The sequence below is a fragment of the Acromyrmex echinatior genome, chromosome 6 (assembly GCF_024713525.1).
Source record: "Acromyrmex echinatior isolate Ae372 chromosome 6, ASM2471352v2, whole genome shotgun sequence".
Taxonomy (NCBI): domain Eukaryota; kingdom Metazoa; phylum Arthropoda; class Insecta; order Hymenoptera; family Formicidae; genus Acromyrmex; species Acromyrmex echinatior.
The window spans coordinates 14,893,316-14,913,782 of record NC_141857.1 but is presented as its reverse complement, the minus strand read 5'-3'; the positions used below and the strand labels follow the sequence as shown (position 1 = coordinate 14,913,782).

At 34.8% G+C, this 20,467-nt stretch overlaps 1 protein-coding gene across 4 annotated transcripts in view; it reads left to right on the top strand.

Annotated features, from left to right (window-relative positions):
- The window catches only part of kel (kelch protein), an 89,976-nt gene that overhangs the window by 46,410 nt on the left and 23,099 nt on the right, over positions 1-20,467 (top strand). For 2 of the 4 annotated variants that reach the window (XM_087407276.1, XM_011070990.2), the window contains 3 exons: positions 1,065-1,237; positions 1,464-1,604; positions 1,680-1,935. In XM_087407276.1, the coding sequence (XP_087263402.1) occupies positions 1,065-1,237; positions 1,464-1,604; positions 1,680-1,935 (570 nt within the window). Of the gene's footprint in view, positions 1-1,064; positions 1,238-1,463; positions 1,605-1,679; positions 1,936-2,157; positions 6,272-20,258; positions 20,450-20,467 lie in introns of those variants that run through there. The other 2 variants (XM_011070992.2, XM_087407277.1) reach the window with 2 other exon arrangements.

The window sequence follows — 20,467 nt, the reverse complement described above, 5'->3', positions numbered from 1 at the left end:
CATTACTTGATCAAGACTCGTGTCATAAACAAAAAGAATTGGCACGATCATTGGAAGTGACTCAACCAGCCATTTCAAAACGCTTCAAAGCCATGGGAATGATTCAGAAGCTAGGAAATTGAGTGCCGTACGAGTTGAAGCCGAGAGATGTTGAACGGCGTTTGTTTGCTTGTGAATAGCTGCTTGAAAGGCAAAGACGGAAGGGATTTCTGCATCGCATTGTGACTGAGGACGAAAAATGGATTCATTACGATAACCCCAAGCGCAGAAAATCATGGGGAGTTCCGGCCATGCTTTTACGTCGACGGCCAAACCGAATATTCACGGCTCCAAGATCATGCTCTGTATTTGATGGGACCAGGCGTAGTGTATTATGAGCTATTAAAATCGACTGAAACAATCACAGGCGATCAGTATCGAACGCAATTGATGCGTTTGAGCCGAGCATTGAAAGACAAACGGCCGCAATACGAGAGACACGATAAAGTGATTTTGCAGCATGACAATGCTCATGACCTCATGTTGCGAAAGTGGTCAAGATACTTGGAAACGTTGAAATGGGAAGTCCTACCCCACCCGCCGTATTCTCCAGACGTTGCTCCCTCTGACTATCACTTGTTTCGATCAATGGCACACGGCCTGGCTGACCAGCACTTCCGGTCTTATGAAGAAATAAAAAGTTGAATTGATTCGTGGATCGCCTCAAAAGATGACCAGTTTTTTCAACGCGGGATTCGTACGCTGCCTGAAAGATGGGAGAAAGTAGTGGTCAGCGATGGACAAAATCATGATATAATCATAATATACAACTAGTTTTTTACAATAAAGTCTCGAATTTCGAAAAAAAAACGGCGGAAGCAAAGTTGTACACCTAATATAAATAATAGATAAAAACTTTTAACAATTTCAAACTAGTCTCTGAGCACGAGCATCGCGCGCTACAACAAAACAACAATGAAGTAAGAAGTAAAAACAGTAATAGGTGTGAATACCGACACATTTCGATTTCAAGCCAAAAAACCCTGACCTTGGACAGTTCTGGATTATACTGTATTGGATTATAGGACTCTGTGTTCTTGGCGGACGCGTATACGCTGTTGGTGGGTTTAACGGATCATTGAGAGTACGAACAGTTGATATTTATGATGCTGCAGCGGATCAATGGTCACCCTGTCCCGAGATGGAGGCGAGGAGATCGACGCTCGGTGTAGCCGTACTCGGCAATTGCGTTTACGCTGTACGTTATTATATTAGGTGTTGGAATTAATTCGTAGCGTTTTTAATGAAAGAATGTTATTTATTTCACATGAGCATTAAAAAATACATTAATGAAAATACTTCCCATCACTTGTAAAACGCTACGAATTAATTCCAACACCTAATACATTATATATCCTGTTTGTCTTATGTTATTTATTAATGTAAATCATATTTAAAATTTAACCGATATTTTATATATATAGGTTGGTGGCTTCGATGGTTCGACAGGATTAAATTCGGCTGAAGTTTATGATCCACGGACTCGCGAATGGAGACCAGTAGCACGAATGTCAACACGGCGTAGTAGTGTAGGAGTCGGTGTTGTCAAAGGATTGCTTTACGCCGTAAGTTTATATCAAATATTACTTCGAAGACATCATCTGTATTACATGTTTAATATAGAGAGATTTTGCAATTAGGTTGGTGGCTACGATGGAGAATCTCGTCAATGTCTTTCTAGTGTTGAGTGTTATAATCCGGAGAAGGATCAATGGAAACCTGTACCTGAAATGTCCGCACGTCGCAGTGGTGCAGGTGTTGGTGTCCTAGATGGTGTTTTATACGCCGTAGGAGGTCATGATGGTCCACTAGTACGAAAAAGCGTAGAAGCATTTAATCCGGAGACAAATCAATGGACTCCTGTCAGTGACATGGCATTGTGTCGTCGTAACGCCGGTAGGCAATTAATATTTTCTTATATATTATATAAGATGTCTGAGATCACTCGAATCCTTTTTAAAATGAGGAAAAATATTTTTTAAAAAAGAATATTCAAAATATTGTTATAAACAAATTGGGTACGCTCTATCGAACAATGATATTTTTAATTTCTGGTTCCAACCGAAAATTGACTATTTAAACCAGATATTCAATTTTTTAAATATTTTTTTATTACAGATTTAGATTACACGCAAACAATAAGAAATTTTTTTTTCTAAATATGCTTCCATTAATCTTGAAATGATTTGGAAAGCAAGTGCGATTCGCATACTCCAACATGTTTCAACATGTTTCTATTCATTCTACGAGTGTGTTTGAGTGAATAATAGCTACGGTTGAAGGAAGCAGGAACATATTGGAGCAACGCGAACAAATTTCTAGTTGGAATTACATATCTAGGCATAATCAGAGGAACATTTTCTACTAAGACAGAAAAATTTATCTCTCTCTAAAAATATATTTCTATATCAATACTTCACAATTTAGACTTTCTTTAAAGAAAAGGATCTATAATGATTTAATAATGCCAAATTTTCCAAATATAATGATCAATTTATTTTAAGCAGTGAGGATTAATTCATGTTAGTAATGACAATTCCAAATACTAACAAATTCATCACGTTTAAATGTATATCTATCAGAAAATAAAATTTTTAAGTGGAAATAAGTTGTATTATGCAGTTATAAAATACTAATTTGTCCAAAATTATATTTTAATATTTAGTGAATAGTCTGAGGATGAAACTTATTTTCTATTCACATGCACTATATAATGTCACAACTAACACCAGGGTCCATATTCTCTACATATCTATCGATACTTGTCAGTATCGTTAAGTAGCGACAGCCAATAAAAACCGTCTTTTTTCCTAGGATAGTCTTTGTTATTGGCTATATTAGTTATCGACACCGACAATTATCGATGGACGTGTAACTGATATTTGACTTTTGCACGGAATAGCTCGTCGGCTTCTGATCGATTGAAATGCAAAAGAGCTTCGCGCGGGAGATGAGATGCAAAAAAAAAAGAGCGGTGTCATTTACAATAAAATAAAGAAATCTTTATTGTGGTTATGAGATAATATGTATAAATTGAAATATATAATTGTAACAAATGTTGTTTTGTTGATTTATAAACCACTTTATTGTGATTTATAAATTAAAACTTACAAAAAGAAGAGACATAAAACCACAAGATATTGTTTATGATATTTGATAAATCATTACAATAATAAACATTTTTAGATGTTTCTATAGATAAAAAAATTTTTAGACGTTTATATAAATTGAATACAGAAGTTATGCGATTTGGCCGGAATACCAGACAGGAATGTTATCATAGGCTCGAATGTGTGTGTGTATGCGTGTGCGCGCATGCGTGTATGCGCCGTAATAAAATTGTGTGTGAATATATAGGATATTCCTGTGATTACGATTTTTCCGCCATTTTCGATGTGACAAAAATTATTTTTAATAAAAGTTAGCCAGTTTTCAATCGATTATAAATTGCAATACTAAAAATTTGTTAAGTCTTCTTTTTTAGGAGAAAAGTCAAGATCACCTTAATTTTTTTTTAATGATACCACAATATTTTTTACTTCATAATATTGTAATGATGTCAAGACGAGTTCAATGACCTGCTATACTATGACCTTGAGATGACCTTAAAGTCAGATGTGTGGAATTAATAAACGGAAACGTTTTGAAAAATTATTTTATTTGTATTAAATTTTTTATAAACATATTCTACAGTAGTAAAAAATTTTATTAGCTGCATATCAACTTTCTCATTATAGAAATATATTTTCGACAAATTGAGACTACGATTTGCTCTAATGTTAACCTAAGAAAGAATACAAGTATAAATAAGGTCATAATAGCATTCGAGTTACGTTACAAGTTATGTTGACATTTTTTCTACGTTTACATACACATGTGTAATAAATTGTAAACTACAATACATTCGGGAATATCACGAATTCAGAAATGGTTACGTTGGTTTTTTAATTTATCTGTAGGTACATTTTTTCTGAACAATGTAATAAAAAACATGTAAAGTTTAATACAAAATAATTTTTTATGAAAATGTTTCCGTTCATTAATCTCACACGTCTGACTTTAAAGTCATTTCAAGGTCATAGTATAGCAAGTCATTGCACTCGTTTTGACATCAGTTACAATATTATGAAGTAAAAAATAACGTAGTGCCATTTAAAAAATATAAAAATAAAGGGCTAATAGATATAAGAGTTTTATGCGCGATTATTAGTGCGAAAATCGTTTATTGTCGAAAAATTATAGTGTAATTAATTATGCACAGACGTTTCCGACTTGCCTTCATCGGTAGCCATCATCAGTATGTCTGAACATATATTGTAAATCTCTCACTTTTTCATAGCGTCAGAATGGCAACTCAATCCTTATTCTATTGGCAATGATTGACAGTTCCAGTAGCAATGAATAACAGATGAAAATTTGTACAGATATTAAAAATGTTATCACTATTTTTTATAAAGAAAAATTAATGCTCACCTATATAACCATGAAAGACATGAACATAAAAAAATAATCAAAGTCAAAAGATCCGCAAATTGTTCGATATAATTTGTTTTATTATGCGATATAAATTCGCTACAAACGTTCCGATTATTGTGACGGTTAATATTCAAGTGAGTCAAAAGATAATATACAGTGTACAAACTGATAAATAAAATGAACGGTATTACCAACATATGTCAGACTGTTACTTAAAGATAATAAAAACAAAAACGGCAATTTTAATCAGTGTAAATTATTAAGGAGAGATGTACGAATAATATAAAAACTCGGTATCAGATTGTAAATTAAGACTTTTTTTTTGCAACTGAATATGTAACATTTCTGAGATACGTCGTTTGTACAAAAATTGTTCTTGATCAACCATTTCTTTGCCTTCCCAATCATGGTTGAGATCCAATTTGTGTTCGGTAATAACAGAATGATTACTCATGTTCTTTCAGATGTCATTACAATTCCCGAGATTCTCGTTTTTAAAATCCTTCCTATCTGCCCGACATAGGAGGCATCGCAATCCTTGCTATATATCTTGTACACTACGTTTTTTTTTGTTTTATTAAGTAAAGAATCCTTATGTGTTTTAATAAAAATATTGAGCTTGTTTAGGCTAAAAAATTCAAGGTCAACATCAAGATCTTTATTATGTCCTTGAATTTAAATTTGTATGATTTCCATAACAAATGGAATCGTAAATCATGACTTCTTAACAATATCTTCATTAGAAGTATCATTCGTACTTTGTTTTAAGCTTTTATAACTCAATAAAGATTTTAGGCGCTCATTAATTGTGTTAGAAATAAAATCAATTATAGTTATTATTTAAAAGTATCAATGACAAAAGTCAAGTTCTTTTGATGATATTTAAGTTGAGATAACAAAAGGCTCTATTAATCATTCCTATGATCGTATCTCTCTTTTACGAAACAGGATGCTTTTGCGAAACAGAAAAGAAATTCAGATACCTACTAGAAAAAGTAGACTTATGATATCAATCATATATATTCAAGAGCTATATTATTCTTGATATTGTTATTCTTGATAATAGTGATATCTAAATAATTTAATCTATCCTCACCAATTTCAATTGTAAACTGTAATCGAAGATTGAAATGAATTGAAAATTTGTAATATTTTTAAAATGTTTTCAGATGGAATTCCCATTGCAATATCATCTACGTACTCAGCAAACGAGAATGGATTAAAATGGATTAAAATTTTTTTCTATCCGAATGCGTATTTAAATAGCGAATACTTTTTTTGGATTTAATTGGATTCAATTGGATTCAATTAAATTCAATTGGATGCAATTGGATTGAAAAACTGCATTTCCTTTTCAAAATTTTGAATTGAACAGTATTCACAATACACAGAAAAAGCTAATATTATTTTTAGATTGAAAGACATAGAGATATGCTCCGTGCAATTCCTATAAATGAATAAAAATGCATTCATTGAAAAGCATTCATTTTAACATTTGTGAATCAATATTTCTGAAAATTTGAATCCATTTCAATTCATTTCAATTCTCGTTTGCTGGTTAGCAATCGTAAAGTAGGAAATGGAAGAGTAAAGTATTCAATGCCTTTATTACATTTAAAAAAATTAGAATGAACTTAATTTTTTCCTAAAAAAAAATATTTTGCAAATTTTTAGTATTGCAATTTATAGTCGATTGAAAACTGACTAACTTTTATTCAAAATAATTTTTGCTACATTATCGGAAATGTCGGAAAAATCGTGATCACAGTTATATGTGACACTCTGTATATATATGTTTCTGTCTGGCTCAGTATCATCACAAACGAGTTTTTCAGTACGCAGTGTTCGCGAGTCATGCCGAACGCAGAGCGGCGATCAGCTGTGCGGCGCGGCGCGACGCTTCGCTGATTGATTCGCGTAAATACGGGTATACACCATGCTCAAATCGCGGTTGTTTTTGCGACACAGTATACCGGCGGGCGTTTTCCCCGACGCAATGGGGAAACACGCGGATGTGCAAAGCGGTACTCGATGGTCTCTGCCACTCGGCAGAGATAGAGAAATCTCTATCCTGTGCTATTGCGTTGAGACCGATTAGAATTTCAGTAATTGCTGCAACCTGTAGCGGTCAAGAACACTCGACGGAGATATCCTCTGGCTATTGCTGGTGCGGCAGGAGCGGTATGCGGCAACTGACCAGTCGTTGAGAAAGTTGTTCGGCAAATTGAGAACGCTCGGCACATCAAAGTATTCTCTGCCCTAAAATTTCCCGTCGACACAGCGGTTCTTTACAGGAAAGCCGGTCGGTCGCTGTCGAGAACGCTCGAATGGTGACAGAGTATTCTGTACCACCTTTTCTCGCTACTGAATGGGTTTCTTCGGCTGCGGAGTCGGGATCGAAGAGAATCGGAGCACAATACTGTTTTGTTAATAATTTGGTGTTCATATACGGATTGTTGCTCTCGCTCGATTTGTTCCGCCAATGCTTAGTAATTTACATTGATCGACATTACAAGCGGGGAAATGGCGATCGGCGGTACTCGACGGCGCTTGGAACTCCTCGGTGGAAACAACGGTTGCTTGCTATTACCTGGAATATGCTTTGTTTCTTAAAAAAATTACGGGCGCGACTATTGCAGTGGCATCCGGCTGGATGTAATACCGGGAACGATACAATTAGGGGAATGCATCATTACAGACGTGTACAGAATATGGGCCCAAATATTTTTTTTAGCATCTTAAAGAATCATGAGGGTTTAATTCTGCTGATGCAAGAATTTCCGCTGCTCTTTCATCCCCACTTAACCCTTTCGTTATTAACGATATAGTCACTCGATGTTGAGCGCTTGCTATACCGAGGTTACATTCCAAAATGTTTTCTTCGAGGAAAAATTTTACTCGAAATATATAGTGTCTATACTTGTATATTATATTATATTAATATCAAGTAAAATTTTCTTTGGAAAGGACATTTTCGAATACAGTTTAAGAGTGACTAAAGTCACCCGACAAAATTTTTGTGTGCCGACACTATGGATATTTGGCTTTATTAATTTGAATGTAATTTTTATATACATTTACACAATTATTTTATATACATATATCTTACTAAATTTTATTAGTCAGTAATTTAAAAAATTTCTCCATTTAACAATTTCACCTTGACATATATAGGATGTCTTATTTTATCTTTCGCATTGAAATATCTCAAAAAGTATAAAAGATACGGAAAAATGTTACAGATCTTTGTATTATTTCTGTCTTGCGCGTGATGGAATATCTGGTGTGAAGTCAATATAGACAGATCTATTCGTTAATAAACACTTGATTCGGAACAAAAATCTGAATATCGTACAATATTGCCTGTTGATAAGCGGGTTTTCTCTTTTTCTACAGAATGTGGATCAATTAGAACTAAGAACGAACTCTATCGATAAGCTCGCTTGATCAGAATGTGAACATAAAGTGCGTTCATACATAATGTTCTTCCCTCCTTAGGAAAAATAAAATTAACTTGGAACATATTTATTAAGAGAACACAACGAAAAAGTCGAGTCGATCTACGTGGTACAGTTGGCAACTTAAAGAATTGTTCTGGTGACGATTCTTATGCTCTAACTGGACTGGAGTTGACGGTAGCGGCCCTGAAATTCTTGACTATTGTCTCGAAGTCGTGGAACTAATTGCTTTATCTGAGGTAGTCTTAAATCTATTTCCATAAAAATGAATTCGTCGGCGTGAATTTGATTGTTCATCTTCTTTAAGTGATGGATTGACATTCGTCGGTGAACATTCGGATTTCTTTTTGGTGAATTTGGTCCACATGTCGCTTGAACCGTTTGCGTCTTCCATCTCGTAATGAAGATTTCCTAATCTAGTAACGATTCTGCTTGGAATCCATTTATCCATTTGAGAATTGCCCGAAAGGAAATAAATTGATCCTTAAACGGATCTAAATGAAAGATCGAGCTGTTATAGTTCTTTATTTTGGCGTACATATCGTTAGATGAGACTAAATTTAGTCAAGTTTGTATATTGTGTTCCAAGAAGAGTTGAACAGGAGATTGTCCCATGCCGCATGTCCGTTGCCACATGCGGAGCTTTCTGATGGGAGGATCTCAATTGGACACCGTTCGATTGGACACACTTAATTGGACGCTGATCAATTGGACATCGATCGATTAAACGATTGGACTCTGTTCGATTGGACATGAAATATAATGTATGCCTTAGATTTCAATTAATAATTATTTCATTGCATGTAAAAATCACGACATCGTGCAATTCGACACCTCTCCTCTTGTTAAGGGGCACACTTCTAAAATTGTACCGTTGTACATGGGTTTCGACTTTCTATTCGAAGCGATTTTTACCCCACATTCCCCTTGCCAAGATATTCAATCAATCAGTGTCCAATCGATCGGTGCCATATGATTAGTATCGAATTGCGTATTTACATAAAATAAAATAATTGAAAATAAATTACGGCGTTATGTCCAATTTACTTTAAGATATACATGATGAATTTCACTTTGTGTCCAATCCAACAGTGTCCAATCGTTCGGTGTTTAATCGATCAGTGTCCAACTAATCATTATCGAATTAATCGGTGTCCAATTGAACGTGTCCAATTGAGCATGTCCAATCGAACCATGTTCAATTGGGTGTTATCCCCTTCCTATTGTTACAAGAATCTATTTAAGTTTTGTTATATACAGGGTGAATAAAAAAAAACGTTTGTCCTTGAAATGTCCCTGACTTAATTCCAATACGACTTCATTGCCAAAATTTTGTCCAAAACTTATAGTTTTTAAATTATAAGAGGAAATAGTTAAGAATGACGCGCGGGACGCATAGAGAAGGTAGTAACTCACGTCAGGGGCGGCGTAACTCACGTCGGACGCAGACGATACAAGGGATCCTCGTTGCAATAAGACGATCGCTACATATGCGTGAGCATGCATATGCGATCGCATTCTCTCTCATACTCTTACACTCTCTCACGCACGCACGCATGCATGCATGCATGCATGCAAATTTACCTTGTAAAGTAGAATTTGATATTATTTGCTTGAAAATAAAGAAAAAAACTTACATTTCCCCATAAATCACGTACAGTTCTACACAAAGATATTTATGTTAAACTTGCATTCCTCTTGCAAATTTAATTTAGATATCACACGTTCGCACTGACACAGAATGCACAGAGTGTCAATTAGTCATTAGGTGACCGAAAATCACTTGAAGAAAGAAACATACGACACGTTTACTCGATGATAGCATCGATTGATTTTAATAGCGAATCTGTTAGTTAATTACTATGAATAACTGTCGATTAGTTATTCGTCGATTGCAAATCACTCGAAGAAAGAAGCACACGATTGTTTACTAACATACGACGCGCACTCAACGATAGCAACAATAGATCGATATCATTCGATATCGACTTTATTAGTTATGTTTCTACTAGCGCTGCCGAAACATGGACGTGAGATTAGGTAGTCGAAATTTCACACCGCGGAAAGTTCGAATTAGAGTGCATTGCACTCAGAGCTACGAATATTTCGAAGCTATTGACTGATTAATAAGGATAAAAAATATACTTCGAAGTATTCGTAGCGTCAAGTGAACTAAGTATAATCACAAAGAAAAAATCAATTTCATACGATATTACATAAAATGTTGACTTATTTCGAAAAAAATCAATATCAGAACATTTCATGTTATAATATCGATTTTTCTTCTAAACGAATTAATGCTCCTTATATTTTATGTAATGCTGTATCTTATAATCTTTTGAATCTTTTAAATCTTTTAAATTAAATATTGTAAATGATATTGTAAATCTTTTTTAAAATAAGTTAATATTTCTTGCACGTTTCTCTTCTCTTGATCTTTTCTATATAAGAAGGATATTCCATATAGGAAAATGTTGGTCGCCCTAAAAAGGACGGATTGCTTTCTGTCGTTTTAAAAAGAACGAATTGATTTAAATGAATGAAATAAATTTTATGAAAGATGCTCAAAATGCCTACCGTCTATTCTAACGTAGGCTCTCATGCATATCAATAAATTTTTTTGCATGTTTTCTATCATATTTTCTTCGATGGTCCATACGCAATCTTGTATCGAGATCTTATATGTCTTTGGGAAGCGATTTATAAATTAATTTCTTGCAATATCCCCAAAAAAAGAAATCCAGAGGATTGAGATCTGAGGATCTTGTGGGCCAAAGTATTGGGCCATATTGACTCATCCATCGTCTAGGAAATTGTTGATTTAAATAATCCGTCACAATTCTAGCGTTGTGTGGCCCCGCAATGTCTTGCTGAAATACAATCTTGTCTGTCTCGAATAATAGGACTTCTTTTAAAAACTCTGATAGATTGTCCCTTAAAATTCCAATGTGTTTCTCCATTTAAAATATCTGAGAGAACAACTAGACTTAATATCTGAGTTTCCATAATTCCAGGCATTTATCTTCCAACGAAGTTTTTGTTTCGCGTAAGTCTGTGATTTTCATTGCTCCATAAGTGCATGTTATGCGAATTAAATATCCCTTCTTGCGTAAATAGCGATTCATCGCTGAATATAATTCGATACGGAAATCTTGGATCTCGATCTACTCGTCTTAAAAAGTCTTGACAAAACGTTTTCCTTAGAGGATAATCTTCTGGTCGTAACTGTTGCACAAGCTATAATGAAAAGCATGCAACTTTTCTTTTTATAATGTTCTCTGAACAGTCGAAAACGATAATTCGTGTTCACGAGCAATAAATCCGAATACTCGTTTCAAGATTTCGCTTAACAGCTCGAATAATTTCTTCCGTATTTCGCAAATTTCTTGCGAAATAGTCCCTCTCAATGTCATGTTTATTTGGTAGGACAGTGCCAGTTTCGTATAATCTTTGAGCCGCCGGAATATGACCGGCCGACGGATGTCTTTGACGATTCGAATACAATTCCGCGTACCATCTAGCAACAGGATAATGCTGTCCTTAGCATTCACCAGTACCATGAGCATATCGTAATACTCTTCATGCAAGAAAGGATATTTAACATGCACTTATGGAGCGATGAAAATCCGAGACTTACGCGAAACAGAAACTTCCAAATTCGTTGGAAGATGAATGTCTGGACAGGAATTATGGGAACTCAGATACTAAGTTGTTCTTCCAGATATTTGAAATGGAGAAAAAAACATTTAGAATTTTTAAGGGACAATCTACCAGAGTTTTTAGAAGAAATCCTATTATTCGAGACAAGCAAGATTGTATTTCAGCAAGACACTGCGGAGCCATACAACGCTAGAATTGTGATGGATTATTTAAATCAACAATTTTCTAGACGATGGATGGATCGATATGATCCAATACTTTAGCCCGCAAGATCCTCAGATCTCAGTCTTGTGGATTTCTTTTTTTGGAGATATTGCAAGGAAGTAATTTATAAATCGCTTCCCGAAGACATAGATCTCGATACAAAATTGCGGTATGCCGTATGGGCCATCGAAGAAGATATGAGGGAAAAGGTGTGCAAAGAAATTTATTGAGACGCATGAGAGCGTTAGAACGACGGTGAACATTTCGAGCATCTTTTATAAAATTTATTTTATTCATTTAAATCAATCCGTTCTTTTTAAAACGACAGAAAGCAATCCGCTCTTTTTAGGGCAATCAATATTTTTTTACATGGAATATCCTTCTTATGTAGAAAAGATCAAGAGAAGAAGAGATATGTGCAAGAAACTTAATTTCTTTTGAAAAAGATTTACAATATCATTTAATTCAAAAGATTTATAAGATACAGCATTACATTAAATGTAAGGAGCATTAACTCATTTGGAAAAAAAATCGATATTATAACATGAAATGTTCTGATATTGATTTTTTTTCGAAATAAGTCAACGTTTCTTACATTTTATATAATGTCGGACGAAATTGATTTTTTCTTTGTGATTGTACTTAGTTCACTTGACACTACGAATACTTCGAAACGTACATTTTTTGTCTTTATTAATCAGTCAATCACGCTTCGAGATATTCGTAGCGCTGAGTGCAATGCTTTCTGTTTCGAACTTGCCGCGGTGTGAAATTTCAATTATCTAGGCTGCGATCCACTTGCTTCTTCCAAATGTTCTGAACATTATGCTCCAAACGCTACGCTCCGATTTTGGTCCATTACTGTTCCGAATGCTACAATTGCTACGTGATCACTTCAGCCAAACCCTTACGAGATAAGACAATTGGAGCAAAAACGATGAGGTATTGATGACATAATTGCTAGGAACGTTCCAAAACATCAAATGGACTAGTCATGTCAGTGCTACAAATGCTCTGTAGCATTTGAAGTTCTAAGTGGACCATAGCTGTAATTTCACGTCCATGTTTCGTCGATAGTAGAAATATAACCAATAAAGTCTGTTTGATTACGAACAGGAATAAAAAGATTCAGTCGGTGAGAACGCGCCTTGGAGGCGAATCAGATCTTATTTATCATTAATGAAGTATAATATATTATACCTGAAATATAGAAACAAAGAAAAGGAAACGGGATTGTATATCTCGTAACCTTGAACAGCGTGAAACCTGAGCCGATTATCAGATACACGATGTGTATACGGGATTTCGCCTGAGTCGCTCATCAGGCCCCGTAAAAGTATGATGTGAGCGAGGAATCGCCTGAGATCTTTCATCAGGCGTGAGATAGATGAGCACGACTATCCATCAGTAATATTCGCGTGTCTACCCAGAGCGTACGAAGGCAAGTCAATAAGTTTTTAGAAAAACATAGTATAATAAAAAAACACATTTTTTTATCGATTTATTTTTATTTCTCAACATAGTCTCCTTTCAGCTCGATACACTTAATCCAACGGTTCTCCAACTTTTCAAGCCGTCCGAATAATATGATTTGTCCAACCCTTCAAAATAAATCTCTATTTCGGTGATGAGTTGCTCTCTGATGAATCTCTTTCCTCCGAACCGATTTCTTCAGGTTTGGAAACAGAAAATAGTCGCAGGGGGCTAAATCTGGCTAATATGCTGGAAGCAATTCATAGCAAAATTCGTTGAATTTGGCCATCTGTGCCGAGCACGTGTGAATCCGTGCATTGTCTTGATGGAAGAGCACTTTTTTCTTCGCCAAATGGAGACGTTTTTTCTTTAAAATATTGTTGAAACGGTCCAATAAGGCTGCGTAATCGCTATTGATCGTTTGCTTCGACAGAAGGTAATCGATATGAATTATACCACGCATCCCAAAAAACTAGCCATCGCTTTTCCAACCGACTTTACGGTCTTCTTCGGAGCTGGTTCATTCGGTGAAGTCCATTGTTTCTTCATCTCGGGTGTGAAGTAATGGATCCATGTTTCGTCCACAGTAATGAATCGACGCAGAAATTCATCTGGATTACGTTGAAACATCTCCAAACATTGTTTTGAAATTGTCACATGATCGCGCTTATGGTCACAGTGAGCAAACGCAGCACCCATCTTGTTGATAGCTTTTTTATACCCAATTATTCGTGCAAAATTGAAATCATTGTGCCATGTGATATGCTTATGGCCTCAACAAGCTCGCGCACTTTCACTCGTCGATCAGTCAAAACAATATCGTGGACTTTATCAATGATTTCTGGCGTTGCAGCCTCAATTGGGCAAACGTCCCGAACGAGGTGCATCACTTGTGGATATACGAACACGTTTAAATTCATTCAATTGTATACAGTAATACGCAAACGCTGATGCAGATGTGCTATGAACATTATCCAACTTGGCTTTGATTTCTTTTGGCATTAAATCTTTCATATATAGATGTTTGATCACTGCACGAAACTCGTTTTTTTTCATTTTGCAAAAAATACAAAGGTTGTTCGCTTTAATCGTCTACAGAAATGAAACCACGCGGTGAATTTCGCTCAAAATTTGATAGTAATCAGCCGAAAGATGCTACTTGTCAAAAGTAATGTGACATGACACTGCGAGTGCACTCTGACAGATTTTCTAAGAACTTATTGACTTGCCCTCGTATCGTCAGGTAGATCTGTCCGAGCCAGATCATCGGATACCCACTGGTAGCGACCGTTCGTCGGGCAAGAAAATAATGGACTTGACTAATGCGTTAAACGCTATTCATGTTCGTGCCGTGCGGTAAAGACTAGTGGAGGATCTCATTCCTCTTACCTGAGTCACTTTTAAATTCAGGACGTGAATGATGATGAAAAGTCATGAGCAACCGTTGATTGTAGGTAAATTATTCCTTTGATAAATATATCGAGCGTAAAAATGCATCCTCCTTTTTACGAAATCCGTCATAGAAGCAAAAGAAACTTGAAAATTGCCGTCAAACGATCGTGCTCTCGTCTACGCGCTATTGCGATGCGCGGAAGAAATTGCGCTTGCGACGCGCGCTATTCAGTTTTCGTCGCCTTTAACTTTTCGGGCTTGTCCGAACAAAGTTGATAATGATTGATATCGATCTACTACTTGCTATTGTTGAGTGCGCATCGTGCGTTAGTAAACAATCGTGTGCTTCTTTCTTCGAATGATTTGCACCTAATGGTTAATTGACAATCTGTGTGCATTCTGTGTAGTGCGAATGTGTAATATCTAAATTAAATTTGCAAGAGAAATGCAATTTTTGACATAAATATTTTTATGTAGAACTGTACGTGATTCATGTGAAAATGTAAGTTTTTCTTTATATTCAAGCAGAAAATAAAGTCAAATTTTTACAAAGTAAATTTGCGTGCGTGCGTGCATGCGTGTGCATGCACACAGGGTGAGCCATTAGAATCCGGACAAAATTAAATTAGAAATTTCCGTCATATTAGAATTACACCTATAGCTGTTATTTTGCATTGAAACATTCCTAACTTCAAAATAGTCAAGTCGAATATTCAATTATTATTATCATGGAGTAAAGTAAGCGAAGGACACTCACTGAAAGTTTACGCGTCGAAAGGATGCCAAGAGAAATAATAACGTTTTTCGGATATCCGAAATCAACGAGTTATGATGTTGCTAAGGTTTATGATATGTGGCTTCAGACGAATCCGAGGAAGGTTTCGCCGGCAAGGAAGAATCATGCGAAGGAAAAAAACAAGAATTCCGGAACTTATTTCAAGAACCATATAAAACTCATTTTGAAAGATCCAGGGACTTTGATTAGAAAATTGGCGGCCGTTTTGAAATAGAGCTATTTGAATGTCCGTCGAATTGTTGAAGAAGATTTGAAGTATTTTTAAGAACGTACGACGTATACCTCAAATCTGATCAGATTCTCAAAGTTTTCTGCAAAAATTAAATATATCGTCGTAGAAGTTAAATGCATTAGGAATATCTTGGAAGATCATTTCCATTACGAATACCTTGTAGAACCATTTCCATTCTGCGCTGCCAAATCGCAGGAATATTCGCTGCGTCATAGATTGTTCGTTTGGGATTAACCCAATTGGATTAACCCATGAGTCATTGTATTGAGCTTGTTTGAATTCTTCGTTGACTGGGTAAATGCGTATATGCAATAATTTCTAAATGACAAAGAATTTTGCATCCTTCATTCAGTTGAATAAATGCTCGATCCTTGAAATTGGATGTTTATCAATGATTATGCGAGGATTCAAGATAGGTTAGTAATTTTCAGTGATATGGAGCTTTCCGTTTTTCTTTACTACGACGTATGTAAACGACGCCTATTCGGAATGTTGCACCTTTATAAAATCCCGATGAAATTTCGGCTTCAATTTCTTTCGCACAAGCATCATGTAATGCTAGTGGTACTTCACACAAACTCGAACAAAAATAGATGATTTTCCTGATTTTAAATGTACCGTGACTGATGGTCCTTTAAGCGTACCGATAACGTCACTAAATACATCCTTATTAAGTGAACAATAATTGATCTATTTATTCTTTCTGATTCGCAGATAAGCATTGTGTAGTAACAGAGCATGAATCTCGTTTGAAAATAAGTCGACGAAGTTGATTTCTTTAGCGAATTGCGTGATCCATTTGCGTCCAAACAAAATATCACAATCGACAGTATAAAGATTCATTCTTCTTGTGGTTGTACTCATCGTTACGTTTACGGGAGTTGTATTCAATATGATGACTTGTATAGCTTACAAATCGCCTGTCCGTATGTGAATCCCGCAATGTGAATCCTGGTTTAATGGCTCGTAATCTTTCTTTACTGATAATGCTGCAAGGCGCTCCAGTATCGAATTCCATTTGTACGTGGTGATTATCGATTTGAACATTGATTTGCTTACATAACAGGTTGATTGCGTGACTTCATGGACTTAATTGGTATACCATATCAACTTGTTCAGCTGGTTAAACTGTTGATTGTTGCTCCTATTCCGTGGACTGTCATGCTTTCTTTAATTGACATATTTGGGCCTTTCTTGTCACAACTGTGGCATTTTGCTTCGCGAAATGGACATTGATTGTGCTGATGCCGACCTCCACACCCTTTGCACGAAGTGTACTTATCATTAAAGTTTTACTTTCTGTGCTGCATCACGAGAGTTTTGCTAGTACTTTTGATTACATGATTGCGATTTTGGTCGTGTAGCCTTCTTACCTTGTTTAATTTTCACTAGATCATAATCTAATTTATGCATTTGTTCTGACGACACTAAAGATCCTATAATGTAACAGAGATTCGCAAAGTGTGACGTGATCGATATATTTCTCTGGAGTAATTCGTAGTAGCTGCCATATTGAATTCTTTAAATATCACTGATGGCTACAAAGAGAGCCGAAACGTTTAATAAAAAAGAGTGAACATTATGGATATCATTCTTTGGATTGGAATTTATTTCTGGCACCTTCATTTTGCCTCTAACTAGCCTTGTATTTATTATTTATTTTTAATTGAATTTACTGTCAATATATGTACTCAATAACTGCTGTCGACTGCTGTGGAATAGGGTTAGTAAACTCATTCTTCAATGTTTTGTGAATATTTATCTATTATTTCATGCTTTGTATTGAATGTTGTATACCTTATGTATAGAATTTACATCCATCATCTCCATATCAACGAATTGCGCTGCATATTGCTATAGTAATAACAGGATTATTTATACTAGACGACACTGATGATTCCGTCGTTTTAACCTCATTAGCTATGTAACGCGTAATCTCGAATATTTGAGCGATCTCGTATGCTTCGGCGAATGTGACTAACTTTTTTGCACTAATCTCGTCGTACATCTCTCTTGATTCGAGACCGTGTAGTTGTTCAATCAACAACCTATCATCATATTCATAATGAGCAGCACCTTATTTCAAACGTAATGCAAAATTAGCGACTGTTTCATCTTTCTGCTGTATGACAGAATTTAATACTTTCGGCGTATTTATTTTTTACGCAATCAAAATGGTTAATAAGTGTAAATCGTATTTCGTCGTATGTTAAATCTTCTGATTGTCGCGGGCAGATCAAAAATTTGAGAGCATTATTAAGTTCTGCGCCCATATGTACACGTGCGTAATTAGTGTGTAAATCGTTTGTGATTTTACTTAACTGAAGAGCCCAATCAAAGCGTTTAAAATCCTGTATCATTGTTCCTTCCGAAGTTCAGCCATTGAAAATGTCGGTACCTTTGCTCGATTTGGCGATGATGCCTCCGTCGAATTTGTCAAATTACTAGCAGTTACGTTAGTTGCAGATACTCGTAGCGCACTAGTAAGTATGCTTGTCATTGCTTGTAAAAGCTCTCGTATCTATCCTTACGATGCGTGACTTCCGTTCGAGACTCAACCTTAATTCGTGCTGTACGTACTTCTTCGTTTGGACGTAGAATGAACTTTTTTTTACACCATTTTTGTATCTCTGGCTTGCGCGTAATGGAATAGTGTGAAGTCAATATAGACAGATTTACTCGTAAACACCTTATTCGGAACAGAAATTTGAATATCGTATTGTATAATGTTGATGAATGGGTTTTCTCTTATTTTACAAAAAGTGGATCAACTAGACTACTAACTATATTAATTAAGAACGAACTGTACGGCTCGTTTGTGATTGGTCAGTACATAAAGCGCGTTCATACATAATACAGATGAAAGAACAGTTTCGAGATAGATGTATTTTGGTCACATTTTTTTTAGGTGGAGACATTAAAAAGATATGGAGGTCATCTCTATTTTTTTAAATGGAATTGTATGATTTTCTATATTATATGATTCCTTGAATTATTCTGCATATAAAAATATTAAGAAAACACATAGTTGATTTTAAAAAATGTAGAATGAATAATTTTTTAAATAAGCAACTATGTATTTTTTTTACACCAATTGATTCATTTCATTATTTTGTTCGTAAAAATATTAAGGTACTATTATAAAACAATTAACGAATCTATAACAATCAACAAAATATTTCGATATTTCATATCAATATGCGCCAGACTAAAGTATTTTAATAAATTATTGATTTTTTTATATCTTTAATACTTTTGTATGCAGAATAATTAAAGTAATCATTATGTAAACAAATCATACAATTAAAAAAAGTGGAGATACTCTTTATATTTTTTTGGCGCTTCTACCTAGAAAAAATGTAACTAAAATACATCCCTCAAAATCGTTTCACTTCCTTCTTAAATATTTTATATTTTTCATACTTTTATACTTTTCAAGATATTTCGATATAAAAGTTAAAATGAGATAATGTCATACTTTGATATATAAAGTGTCCCATTTTAATTTTTACATCGAAATGACCTGACCTTGGTGACATCATCAAGGTCAAACTTCTTATGTATCCCTTCAACCGAATCTTACAAATTTATATAATATGTCTGAAACGTTTTTCCATATCTTTCATATTTTTCGACATATTTGCCTGGGGCAATTAAAACTTGTATATATATATATATACACACACACTTTTTGCCATGAATGCCTCAATATGCCTTTTCATGCCTTCTCATTCTTTCTCGTGCCTTCTTGTAATTCCTTCTTCAATACTCGTGCAACTTCGTGTGTTACTCTAGAGAAAAAGTTACATGATTGATATCCTGATTTAATTAGTCAAATATGAAAAAATGTGAAAAACGTTCCGCGAGTAAGATTCCAATCAGGATAACATTTTCGCTACAACTTTCAAATATTAATAGTATATCGCACCATATTTTATTTGAATAGAATTGAACCATCCTTCATTTGAATAGAATATTGCTAGATAAATCTCTGTGAAATTTCAGATAGATAAATCAAGAACAGTAAATAAATAATATAAAATCATGAATAAAGAATATTAAGATTTTTTATTAGCAGGCTTTGATGAAAGTAATCCTATTTGCTCATAAAATATAATTTTGAAAAATTGGCTATTCGAAGTCAAGTTAAAGTTAAAAATTAAAGTTTCTTTCTTTCATTATACTTTTAATATCACTTTAAGATGAATGAAAGTGTTTTTTTTTTCCAGAAAAAATATTTCAGATAAAAGTTTCTTATATTTTTTTGTGTAATCCGAATTGTAATAAAATGTATTATTATATGTTGCATTTTCAAAATTTATATATGATTTAAATAGTTTATTTTCGTTCAAAATCGGAAGTTGACAGTATTATTTGAAACGAATAAAACATATTCGATTATTCATCACAATTTTTGAGATTTTATAAAAATTGCTTCCTTTTAAAAGAATGATCTTAGACATCTTATCTTCTTTCTTCATGTTCTAATCTTTTCTCGTAAATCTGACATAAATGCTATATCAAACAGGTGTTGTGGCATTAAACGGACTTCTGTACGTGGTGGGTGGAGACGATGGTTCCTCCAGTTTGGCATCTGTAGAAATGTATTCTCCAAGAACCGATACCTGGACTACTTTGTCGACTTGCATGGGAGTTGGACGTAGTTACGCAGGTGTAGCTATCATCGATAAACCAATGGCCTCTGCAACGACAATGTGAGGTCTACAGTCCGCTGGG